This window comes from Alexandromys fortis, unplaced genomic scaffold (genome assembly GCF_014885135.2).
Source record: "Alexandromys fortis isolate MF-2015 unplaced genomic scaffold, M_Fortis_MF-2015_v1.1 scaffold_231, whole genome shotgun sequence".
Taxonomy (NCBI): Eukaryota; Metazoa; Chordata; class Mammalia; order Rodentia; family Cricetidae; genus Alexandromys; species Alexandromys fortis.
This window is the reverse complement of record NW_026068613.1, coordinates 389,205-402,592: the sequence shown is the minus strand read 5'-3', so window position 1 is coordinate 402,592 and position 13,388 is coordinate 389,205. Positions and strand designations below refer to the sequence as shown.

At 44.3% G+C, this 13,388-nt stretch overlaps 1 protein-coding gene across 1 annotated transcript in view; it reads right to left on the bottom strand.

The window, feature by feature from the left end:
* The window catches only part of Jhy (junctional cadherin complex regulator), a 63,698-nt gene that overhangs the window by 14,665 nt on the left and 35,645 nt on the right, over window positions 1–13,388 (bottom strand). The window contains exons 4-5 of the mRNA XM_050133533.1: window positions 11,883–12,529; window positions 7,610–7,904 (exon numbers count right to left, since the gene is read on the bottom strand). Coding sequence (XP_049989490.1) covers window positions 7,610–7,904; window positions 11,883–12,529 — 942 coding nt within the window. The remainder of the gene's footprint in view (window positions 1–7,609; window positions 7,905–11,882; window positions 12,530–13,388) is intronic.

Sequence of the window (13,388 nt, the reverse complement as noted above, 5' to 3'; positions counted from 1 at the left end):
AAAAGCTGCTTAGTAGATGAAATCAAGCCAGGAGGGCAGGCGTGGAAGACCTTCTGGGTCATGGACCTTTCGGGCCTTTTTGGCCTATCCCATAGGTGTGGAGTTAGGATTCATGTGGGAGTTCCTACAGCAGAGAACTCCAAGGATGAAAAACAACTGTCATCCACTGATAGTACTCAAATTATATGAGCCTCGGCAAGACCCACTGAAGAATTCATTTCATTCTGTTAGTGTGACTTTGGAAAATTTGAAGAGCACCTAGAATTTGACATTGTAACACCACCATCATACACTTAAGAAGACAGAGCCACAGAGTAGGCTGTGATCTGAGGCTAACTTAAGATATAACACAAACTGCAGCTTTCCACGTAAAAACCAAAGCTTGGATTGACCATTTGCCCTTGGGGGGAAACGAAAGCCTTTCCTATTTCAACTCGTCAATGAATTTGGTTCCATTTCCTAGGAAGGATGAGAATGACATCACCAAAGATATGGTTTAGATGACTTGTCTTAGGGTTTCTGTTGTTATGATAAAACACCATGAACAAAAGTTACCTTGGGAAGGAAAGGGTTTGTTTTTCCTTTTAGCTCTGAGGTCACACTCAATCACTGAGGGAAGTCAAGGCAGGAATCCGGCAGGAGCAGAAGCAGAAGCCATGGAGGAACACTACTTACTGATTTGCTTTTTGTGTCTTACTCGGTTTATTTTCTTCTATGCCCCAGGACCATCTGCCCTGGGTGGCACCACCCACAATAATCTGGGCTTTCTCTCATCATCTATCCATCAAGAAAATGCCCCATGACTTGCCTACAGGTAGCCTGATGGAGGCATTTTTCTTAACCCATGTTCCTCTTCCCAGATATGTCTAGGGCTGTGTCAGGTTGTCAAAAACTAACCAGAACAATGGCATTAACCATTTTAGGACACACTTAAGCATGTGACTTAGAGTGGAAAAAAGGATGAATGCCTCCCATATGATACTACATAACTGTACATTGTTCTCAATTTTGGTGTCTTGTATTTGGTGTGGTGGCATATGCCTTTGATCCCAGGACAAGAGAGCGTGTGTGAGGGGTGGGGCAGAGCAGACAAATCTGAGATTTCGAGGTCAGCCTGATTTACTGAACAAGTTACATAACTAACTAACTAACTAACTAACTAAAAATGATCATGGCTTGATTTTAAAGAGCCTTACTGGATTGTAAAATTAATCTTTTTTTCAGAATAACCACTGAGACTCAGACTCCAAATGTAACACAAAGCTGAATAATTCAAAACAAACAAATCTATATAGTAAGACACAACTAATTTGATAATAAATAATACATTGTCATATTTGAGGTTAATGAATTACAATTCTCTGTGTAGAGAGAGCTCATATAAATACTGGAAAACCTCATATACTGATGTATGCAGAGTGATGGCATATTTTAAACAATGACTGAGCGCTTTCATCGGCAAGATCATCAAAGAGGAAAACCAAATGATTACAGGCCATGCTGATAACAAGATGGCAAGTCATGTTGTTCTGAAATCTTACACTGGTGCAAACTGATACCATCATTTATTTAGACAAAAGTTCAATGTCTGTTTGTATGTGTAGACAAAAATTCACAAGAACACAATCCAAACTGTTAAGAGGTGTGTGCAGGATTTCCAAGAGCTTTCAGTATAATTTTGTGTATGTTATATATGTATTTTAGTTATTGTAAATTTTGTTAATTCCTAAGATAGGCCATATACCTTTTAGAATTAATTTTTTATACTTTATTTATTTATTTATTTTTTGTGTGTATGGTTGTTTTGCTTACATGTAGGTATGTACACCACATGTGGGTGGTGCTTGAAGAAGTCAGAAAAGGGTGTTGGATCCTCCAGAGCTGGAAATACACATGGTTGTGAGCCATCATGTGGGTTCTGGCAACCAAACCTGGGTCCTCTATAAGAACAGCAAGTGCTCTTAACCACGGAGCCATCATGCCATTCTGATGGGTTGTACATCTATCTGGTGAGTCTTTTCTGAGATACAGCTTGGCAATGATCATCAAATGAATGAAAACATTTTGTCAGATTAATTAGAATTACTTCGTGTAACTTCATGGCCCTAAGAATAAACTGTGCATGAATTGTAGCAACAACCTCAACGTTGTGGCTACTGGAAGTGCTACCCTGGCTTTTCCCCTCAGCCCCTCTCTCCCTGTAGAAGCCCCCAGCCCACTACAGTTAGTTTTCCTTTATCGCCTGTGGGTATCTGGTTCCAGGACACCCTTTGGATACTGGCCTAGATGCTCAGTCTATAACCTGTGCACATTGCCCTTATGCCTTTGTCATCTCTGGATTATTTATACCAGGCATGACGTAAGCACTGCTCAGAGAGTCCTTCCGGTGTCACAATGGCTTGGAAAAGTCTGTTGCATTCATCATAGGTGCACTGTTTCTAGAACCCAATGAATTTGGGAACTGACTCTCCTCTCCACTCTAACCTCTCCACCACAGAGTCTGGCCAGTAAGTTATAATTGAGTTTGGTGGGTAGCAGTTATTCAGGTTGGCGTGGCAACTCCCCTCTCGTTTTTATTTTTTATTTTTTTTTTTGTCTCCAAAGTGGATGAGACTCCTGCAGCTAGCTGGAGCAGCACTCCCGCAGGCAGGGGAGAAACAAGGAGAATCACACAATTCTTGGTTCTGATGTTTGGAGCTGTGGAAACCCCAGTGTTAGCAACTGCCTACCTCTGGGTTAACTGTATGAGAGAAGAATGAAGCCATGGTTTTGAAATTGCTGGTCAGTCTGTCACTGCTGTGGAAGGCAATATTCCTAACACACCAGGGCTTCAGTGTCACTGTTGAGAAGGAGCGAAATACAGTGCCACGCAGGTGCGACACTTCTGCACTTCAGGATTAAAGGCTCTGTAAACAGAACTGGACGCATTATGATGTTAAACATTTATGGTCAAGACTTTCTCAGTGCATCTAAGTCTACAAATCGAGGGAAGGCAAGATAATATTTTAAGGAGGCCTTTGCTCTGAAACCATTAAATATAAATAAATAAAAATAGACAGGGGCACTGTTGCTCATTGAAGGACATTCCAAAATAATAAATCTTTAGGAAAACAGTCATTACCAAGATCAGAGCACTGCATCTGCTCGTGTCTGCTTCTTGTCCATTATATATTTGTCCATATATATATTTTGGTTGGGGGTTTGGGTCTGGCTATGTAACCCCAGCTGTCCTCGAACTTGCAATTCTCCAGTCCGGTGTGGGGATTAGAGGCACATGCCATTTGTGTGGCTCTGTTTGGCTTGTTTAATTCTTGTTGTTTTAAATACTGGAGATTTTTTTTTATTTAAAGTATTTGTTTGTGTGTGAGCATGCAAGTATGCATGTGTACTCATATGCACACATTATTAGGCCTGTGCAGCAAGCACTTTTACCCACTGAGCCACCTTGCTGGCCCTTCTTTGTAGATACATTTATAAAAGTATTTATATACAACAAATTAATTTTTTTTTACTGACCATTTTGGTATTTCACTTTATTTATCTGACATCAAGTAGATTTCAAAAAATGTGAAATTTAGACAAATATTCTATCATTTAGTGTCATTAAATAATTTAAATATTTCGCTAAATGTTGTCTATTGAAGATGCATTGAGTGAGGGTAAACACTGTATGTTACTTTGATTATTTTTTTGAGATAAATTTGTGGAAGTATGACTATTGAGATCTGGCAAACATTTGAGACCACCAATTAGCATTCCTGCTTTCCCCAAGCAATACGATGGCTCTTTTTACAAGCCTTGGTTACAAGGTACGGTTTTATCACACTTTAAAAACTTCAGCTGTTTTTAACAATTGAGTGAATGCAGGCAACTTCTGCTGTGACTACAAATCTGTTCTTCAAGTGCATTTGTGTCCTGTGTTACAATCTCTAAATTATAACCTATTTGCCAAAGTAAAAAAAAAGGACAGAAAGGGTTTTAAAAAAAAAAGAAACCAAACAAATAAACCACCACTCATGTCCAAGCCATAAATCCAATTTGCCTGAAGATGATGAGAAAGAAATGATCAGTGGGCAGAAACCTCATCCCTAACCCTGGTGCAGCTTAACTTTTAATCATGCTCCCGACTCACAAAGGACGTGCCAGGGAGCATGGATAATTGTGTGCTGATCTTTGGCCACTCTTCTCGCTAGCAACTTTAGTAAGCATCAAGGTTAGGGTTAAAAAAAAAAATGAAAGCCAAGGGTGTAGCGTTCCATACAGACACGGAGGGAGAGCATGTGGCCCAAATGGGCCATCCCCATGGCTGCTGATCCCGTTACAGGATGAGCTGCCTACAGCACAACAACATCCCAGGGGACTGAGGTGGCTCCGAGGGGAGTTTGTTCCGGGTGACTGGCGGTGAGAATCCGGGATCTGCTTAAGTGTGGCGCAAGTAATTAGGAAGAACCCAGTGCTGTGACTCTGTTTGATCTCTCTCCACCTAAAGTCTTAACAGCATTGCTGAGATGTGATTCTCAGACCACAAAACTCACTCGTTTAAAGCTGTGCAATTCAGTGGCTTTTAGGATAGTCACCGAATTGTGTAAGCACTGCCCAATCCAATTGTACAGCATTTTCATCACTCTGGAAAAAAAAACCAAAATAAAACTCCAGTACCCGTTAATCCGCACTGTCCTTGTCCCCAGTCCCCACACCTCTAGCCCTAGGCAGCTAAGCTGCTGAATGTGTCTTCAGTAGTCTTACAGTCCATCAATCCTCAGGCGTTATTTTCCTTCACCTTTCCTTGGTTTTTGAAAGACTAAAACAAAGTAGCACAATGTCTAACCATGATGTTAGTGACGATGGTGGTGATGGTGACAATGACAGCTATAAGACATCAGCACCGACTACTGCATCTCTGAACACAGGGCTCAAACACTGGAATATAGAAGCATGGTCCAGATAAATCCCTAAGCACGTTCACTGCTTGTCTTTGTGGTTCACACCTTAATCCTAGCACACAGTAGGATGAGACAGGAGGACTACCGTGAGTTAGAGGTCAACTTGGGCTACAGAGTGAGTAAGACCCTGTTTTAAAAAATCCCCAAACCAAAAACCAAACCAACCAACCAATCAAACAAAAAACCATATATCCATCCAATAACATCTACTGGCCTTGGCCTCGCAAGGGCAGGGCTTTCTTGGGTCAAGGGTTCTACACATTCATCATCCTCTCGGGCAAGGTGTGTGACTGTCGCTGTACACTCCAAGGGGTACGCCTGAATTGAAGTGGCATTGACTGATCTGTGAGGACTTGTTTCAGTTCTGAAATGTTACACACTGCTGGGGGTAAGGAGACTATGTCGCAGACCTAAGTCTCCAGAAAATTCCTCAGATGTGTAAGACTGAGAAAGTTACTGAGAAACGAGATATAAACAATGCCTTGGGTGCCAGGGGGCAGCGAGCAAAGGACATGTGCTCTGTGGTCACTAAACTTAATCCAAATAACCGCTTTTTAGGGGCAGTCAGGCAGCAAGCCTCAGATTGTCTGTGAGAGCAAACACCAGTTAATTACGCAAGCTCAACCTCACCAGCCAGGGAACTCTGTACTGAGCCCTTACTAAGGAAAGTGGTGGCTGGAGACAGCAGAAGTATATCTGGGTAGTTTGCCATCCCTTGTGCTGTGTTAATTTCTTAGTCCTAAACCTGGATTTCATGACGTGGACAATGCCTTGTATTCTGAAACCACTCTCGACAGCACCGCCAGAAGAGGAAGGGGCCCCAGGCCTATTAGCTTTACAAATCCTCAGAATTTTTACCTTGATTCGGGGCGATTCCCTTGGAAACCAAGAGCTTTGACTTGGCCAGCAGATAGGCGTGACGTGGATAATGACTGCCCCTGTCTGGTGCTGGGACTGCCTGCTGTCCTACACAAATCACTCAGTTCTAAGTCACTTCAGCGTCTGGACCGGCTTAGAGACAAAGGGGGCTCCAGTGTGGTGTGTTTGTCGGATGTAGATTGAAAGTACTGGGCTGAGAAAAAGGATGTGTGTGGACTGCAGGCACCCTTGCAGACATTAGGGAGGGGCGGGCAGGACTCTTCCCACCTCCCACCGTCTTAGACTGGAGGTACTAAGTACTGCATTTGCCTCTACCCTTTCTCAGCACAACGTGAATGCTCTTTGTGAAAAGGGAGGGAAGAGAAATGGACACTTAACTGATGTATAATCTTTGCTAGGGAATAAGCTGAGGTTTTAGTACATTATTTCATTTAATATCACATCATACCAGGAAAAAAAAAAGAGTGATTCTGATTGTTTCTATGAAGAATTAGGGACTGGGGTAAGTCAGTAACTCCTATTTGGGAACAGTGCCTCCATAAGACTATAGAGCATTGCCTTAGCTAGTGATTGATGTGGGAGGGCTCAGCCCACCATGGGTGGGGTCAGTCCTAGGCTGGTGGTCCTGGATTCCATGAGAAAGCAGGCTGAGCAAGTCATTGCAAGGAGCAAGCCAGTGCAAGGACTTTGGAATGACTGAATCCATCAACTTCTTCCTAACCCTGTGCCTGGGAACCCAGTTCCAAGTTGTTCTTTTTCACCTACAGGAAAGTTCTGTTCTCAGAGCCTGTGTTTGGCTGATTCTTAGACCCTAGGGTCTATAAGCTCTGGCGTGAGCGGGCCTCTCCATGTTGACAGAAGTGTTGGTTACAAAGGTTGATCTTGTGTCCCCATGGTAACAATTCATGTGATACTCGCTTCCCAGTCTGGTCTGAGTCTTGGCTTATTTGGGAAACACTTGAAAGTGATATAGGCATTGCGCTAGAACCCAACTGCTATGTCACCACACTTCTCTGGGACAAGAAGCGACCTGTGATTCCCAAAACCTAGGCCTCTTATTCACAGTGGAAGTGCGGTCTTCCAGCTCCAAGCTAATAGGAGCACTTTCCATGCCACAGAATCAGGAGCTAAATAAACTTCTTTACAACATAATCTGCCTCAGGTATCGTATTATAGTAATGAAAAACAAAAGGCATTATTTCATCCCGGAGCCAAGGGAACTTCCTGAGAATTAAAAAAAAAGTTGCATTTAAAGCAATGCAAGAAGAGACTGAATTGAACCAAAATGTTCACTATGGCGACCCCGAGTCTAGATGAAGATCTCAGTACAGACCAGCTGCCCTCGCGGAGAGCGGCTCAGCCTGGGTGTTTTGCTATAGAAGCTCAGATGAGATGTGCACCAAGAAGACTCTTCCGGTGCCACAGAAGAGTGGTGGACTGCGAGAGAGCTCTGGCAGCAGGACTCTCACTCGCTCAGCCCTGCTCTCTTTTCTCAGATATGAAGGCATGAGACTCAGCTTAGGAGAGGGACAGGGGTGAGCAAAATGAATACTAAATGGGGGATAGAAGCAGAATTAGTACTGCCTTCTGCAGTGAGATGACCTAAGAAGAAAGGGAGCAGGCACCCTTGACAATAGAACCTTCTGGAAAGACAGGGAGGGGTTGTCAGGGACTAGCAAGGGCTTGAGGGGAGGGTTCCTGGTTCCCGGAGCAGCCCTATTCCAGCCCCATCTGTGTCATCAGAATTAAAAAGTGACTCGGCTGAGCAGCCAAGCTTTTACCATCACCTTGGTGCCGCTGCGCTTCCTGTGCTTCTTCCCCCTTTCCAGCTGCAGCAGGTAGCCTTCCGAATTACTACGCGCCATCTTCATCTGCTGTCGGTGGCTTCTGTCTGAACTGAGTTGGGATTCACTTTCTACCCTGGACAGGATAGGCGGGAGTGTGGTGTTGGACAGGGAGCCCTCGCTGGGCTGCACTTCTGCCAGCTGCACCAAGGCTTGCTGATGCTGTTCTATGATCTGGGCAAGCCGGGAGTCTGGAGAGGCGCTGACGCGGTCCGTGTCTGAGGAAGAGTGGAATTTCCTTGGGAGAAAACACAAGTGCTTGAAATAAAACTTGAGTCCATAACACCACTTTCTGGGTAGAAATCTTTAGGAACCGTTCATCTTTTCATGAATATATTGATTTCTCATCTTCAAACCCTCTTTTTCCTTGGGACATTCTAACTCCCGTTCAAGAATATTTATTTATTTATTTATTTATTTATGCAGCTCTCTTTGTGTGTACATGTGTGTCTGGGTACCTCTGGGGTTCAGAAAAGGGTGTCAGACCCCGACACCTGGAGTGACAGGCATCTCATGTGAGTGTGGGAACCAAACTCGGGTCCTCTGTGACAGTATTCAGCTCTCACTGCCTGAGCCATCCCTCCAGTCCACTACAGGGAAGGCTTGTTTGGACTTTCAGTTAGTGCGTGAAGCACAAGCTGACAAGCAAGCAAATAACAACAAAACCCAGAACTCCATTCTGAAACCCAAAGACCTTCCTATTACACACCAGCTAGAAACCATGATTAAAGATGCATTCTTTAAATACATAGTTGAATGTGCCAGAGAATCTGGGAGTCTCCGGGTATGGAAACAAAAAGAAATAAAAACCAAAGCAGGTTCTGGATTAGCTAAAGACGCAGCTTTCTTTGGGGGAACTTTTGGGTAAAGGATTTGGGGTTTAAGAGTTAATGCTGCTGGGCTGGGAATGTGGCTGGCTTGGTGAAGTGCATGGCTGGCTTGGTGGGGTTCATGACTGGCTTGGTGGGGTGCGTGGCTGGCTTGGTGGGGTGTGTGGCTGGCTTGGTGGGGTGCATGGCTGGCTTGGTGGGGTTCATGACTGGCACAAACAAGCAGCAAACAAATCTTGGAATTTTCTTCTCCATGTTGGGAGGCAATTGTTTTTGCCAAAGCTCTGCACCTTAGAGATTTGCATTTGTGAAGAAAGAAGAAATACTCTGTACCTGTGAAGCATCAGGGCAGAAATTAATTCGACCACCCAAGAAAAAGACATAGAACTGGCAGGAGGAGCCTTCCATCCAGTGCCACACTGATCACCCCACAGAAATCCAATGTCAATAGGCCTGTCACTCAGCTTCCAATATGATTTTCAGACTGTCAGACAAGCAAGACCAGCCCTAATGCAAACACAGAACAAGTAAAGAGAAAGGGGTGGAGATGGAGAGAGGTAAAGGAAGAGGGGGAGAGGGAGAGAGACAGAGAGTGAAATTCCACTAGCACCAACCAAAACCCAGATGAAAGAGAAACTACAGAAATTTAAAAGCTTAAAAATTGTCAAAAAAGCCCTGACTTGCCATTGCCATGTACCTTGTTGAGAATGTAGGATGTCAAGAAAGAGTGATGCTGCTTCCCTAGTAAGAGGAGCGTCGGAAGACAGTCAGAGAAACAAAGATACACCCTGAAAAACACGAGAGCAGGGGAAGGGCGGAAGTCAGCGCCGACACAGAAACAGCGCCATCTAAGAACAATCCTGGAAGGATGCGTCTGAGTAAGTAAGGCACAGACAAAGGATGGAGAAGATGGTAAGAGATGGTCCATGAGATTCTGCTGTGTTTTTCCCAGAACGGAAGCAGGCAAGTCTCCTGGTTCAAAGGGGCTGACACAATCTATAAAAACAGTGACCTACAGAGAAAATGAACAGCCATGTGCCATGGCTCTGGAATCAAGTGGCTTCTTATTGTGCAAAAGTCACATTGGAAGCAAGAAGATGGCTCTGAGGGTAAATGGTTTCTAATCTAGAATTCTTCAATATTTTGCCTGCTGTCATTTAGACAGGGACAGAGTGAAGACAGTATCAGTGGTGCAAGTCTCAGAATGCTCCGCTTTTAGGCAGCGGATGGAGTTCTCTAGTAGGAGTGGAAAGTATGAGAGAGGAGGCATGGGGAAAGGCAAAGGGAAGTTGCATGATGGACAGAGCTAAGGAGCATCCTTCTGGTAGGACAGGCCCTGCCATGGAGAAAGTGTGCAAGACACCACACCTAAAGAAAAAAGACAGCAAGGGTGTTTGCCTGCCGTCAGTGTCACTCTAGGAAGCTGACTGAGACCCTTACTAAACGTATACCCCAGACCATCTCCCATAGTACTTGTCTCCCAACGGATTTATATGTAAAGTTGCATACTGTGTTGAAAACAAGCCCATGAAAGACACCCTGTGTGTCAGACTACACACGTCTCCTGTGCACTTTAGCATCAACGAGTCAGGTGTCCAGAAAACCTGGTTTCTTAAGGAGCATCAGGGATGGTCTCTTGAAGTGACCTTAAAAAATAACTTTTCCTTGCTTATTGAAGTAATGCATCTATATTGTAGGGAACTTGAACAATTCTAACTCTAAAGAAGATAGTCACTGCATCTTTTAAATTTAAATTTTATTTATTCATTCATTCATTTATGACAGGTCTTACTATGCAGCTTTTGTTAGCCTGGAACCTGCTATGTAGACCAGACTGGACTTGAACTCAGAGATGTGCCTGCCTCTGCCTCCTGAATGTTGAAATTAAAGTCATGCACCACCACAACCAGCACTTTTTATGTGTCTGGATGCTTTGCTTACATGTATGTCTGTGTACCACACGTATTCTTGGTGCCTTCAGAGACCAGATGACGTCATAGCCTCTGGAACTGGAGTTACAGATGGTCGCGAGTCACCGTGTAGGTGCTTGAACCTGGGTCCTCTGGAAGAGGAGCCAGCGCTCTTAATCACTGAGTCAGAGACACTCACCATCAGGTGAACTTCCTTACCATGTGCACATTGGGACAGTAGGGGCCACAGTCCTTCGGTATAACCCTATACCTCATTACCTCTCTCTCTTGAGACAGGGTTTCTTTGTGTAACCTTGGCTATCCTGAAACTTGCTCTGTAGATTAGACTGGGTCTCAGTCTCACAGAGATCCTCCTGGCTCTGCTTCCTGAGTGCTGGGATTAAAGTCACACACTACCACCACCACCCGGCTCATTACCTTCTCTTTAGGGAAACATTTCCTCAAAGGCATACCTTTTAGAGGTCATAGGGGATAAATATCAGGGAAAATTCCCTACCATTGAATTTTTAGGTCATTTCTGTGGTGGTATTTCTGTGCCTACACACCTTTCAAGGCTGGAGATAACTTTTTCTCCGACCTTTACTCAAATCCTTCTAACTAGGTTAATTTACTTTAACTGTGTCCCTGTGCCTTTTCCTTGCTCCAACTTCTAGTTTCCCTAGCACAGAATCAGTAGAGAAGAGCAGGAAGAGAAGGAAGACATCAGAAGTCAAGTAGGAATCAGAGGCAGGGGCCGTATTAGTTGGTCTTTTCTTCTAGCCTGACCCACTCAGGGGCTCCATTGCCCCCCCCCCTTTTCTTTCTCCATAACCTCTAATTTCTCCTCTGAACAAACCACTCACGATAAGGAAATTCCAGGCAGGTCTGATGTCTTCTGTGGCAAAAGCACTTACGCAAGCCTAATGACCATTAGTTTGATCTCCAGATGCAAACAGTGTCCTCCACAGGTGCTCTGCCGTGTGCACGCATGTGAGGAATAGAATATTCCTTACAATGTGTGAACAGATGTCACTGTGACTGGTTTAATAAAGAAGCTGACAGGCCAACAGCTGGACAGGATAAGGTTAGGCAGAAAAGCCAAACTGAGAATGCTGGGAAGAAGAAGGGTGGACTCAGGAGTCTCAAGCAGGTGCAGAGAGAAGCAAGATGGGCACGCTATACTGAGAAAACGTACCCCGCCACTCGGCAAAGCATAGATAAGAAGCATGGGATAATTTAAATGTCAGAGTTAGCTAGTAACAAGCCTGAGCTATTGGCCAAACATTTCCAATTAATAGTAAACCTCTGTGTGGTATTTGGGAGCGGCTTGCCTGACAGAAACTTCAGCCTATGTGTGTGTGTGTGTGCATTCATATGCACACGTATGCAAACATTATGCATGTACACGCACGAAACCACATGCACATTCACACCCATAAAAATAAAAGTTTTGAACTAAAAAAAAAGAATGCTCACCATAGCATCTCTATGTTCTTGTACTTTGTCTCTGCCTGCGGCTGTTTGGATGGCTTCTTGATCTTCTTTGACCTGTGTGTGTTCATGTCATAATCAGACTGAGGGCCTTTCTGTCTCAGGGACACGTGTTTGTGAGAAGGTTCATTAAAGTCTTGCAGATCCATATCAGAAAGCATGTAGAGGGGTTGCTGCTCGTACAAAGATCTTTTCTCATCTTCATGTCGGTGTCCTCTTTTTTTATTAGCGTTCAGCCCCGAGAAAGAGTTTTTATTCAACACTCTGTCGAAAGCCTGATTGGATGGAATGAATGTGTTGGAGGTGACTTTGGGGTTGTGGGCGAGTGTTCGGGAGTCCTGCAAATCTGCGTTCGAAGAATTCATATATGTGGCCAGCCCATGCTTTGCTGAGGCATCCATAGGCTGCCTTTGGTTTTGTGGTTGGAGAGGATAATTCTGATGTTTTTGACTGACAATGAGCTCTTTGGTACCAAGAGACTTCAGGCCATTCTGGCGTTTCTTCTGTTTCCGAACCCTGGCCTTGCCTGATCCTTTGGAAGGTTGCTGCCCATTGGCTGTATCGGAAGACTGACCTCTTGGGACACTGCCTGATTTTGTATCTTCATATTGAGAAAGGTGTTCTTGGTAACTCTAAAAAAGAAATTATAGTTAAGGTAAAATTAGAAGGTGAGTACTCTTCATAAATTTTCAATGAATTCTTTCTGTTTTTTTTTTCTTAATGGGAGTTGAAACTTCTAGGAAAGTGGCCCTGGGTTGCAGAGGAGCCAATCCAGAGAGTTCTTTCCTATTGCAGGTGATTTGGGCATGAGTGGCTAAGGAAATGTAAGGTTGTGAGCCCAAAAGGCGTTTGAGAGCTTAAAACGGCCTCTGTATTAGTTCCCTGGCAACCCATATGGAAAGGTGTCACTAAGCTGGGAATGGGAGGGAGTTAAGCTTTACCTCCAAAGAGATGCGCAGAGACAGAACATGCATCTACGCCAACAGGTACAGGCTATACCACCTAAGTATTTCCAAAACCCCACCCAGAAGACACCAGAGGTTTGCCTGTGCCACGCAGGTCCAAGTTCGATATCAGCCCATCAGCTCTGCGTCCTCACACAGGTCAACGGCTAGAAATGACCTCTTCTGCCAGATGAAACAAATTAGATCATATTCAGAGGATTATGAGAGAGCCGGGCCTGCGATAGGGCATCCGTGAAACCGCAAGGCTTGTTTTGCTTTCTGTTGCTTAGTATAGCCTGCACTTAGGCAATCAAACATCTGGGGACAGGGATTGCTGCCTCAGAGCCATCTCCAGGCTTTTCTCAGTCCAGTAACGACACAATGTACTGCAGTACAATAGATACACTGTGTCACTGTATTGTGCCCTGCGGCCATTTCAGAGTGGTTCCTGAGGAATGGAGCGCTCATTACTTTGTGAAAAATGAGCAGGGTTAAGAGGCCTTTGGAAAGAATGGTTAACTGCTATTGAAACAGAAAGATGACCGTG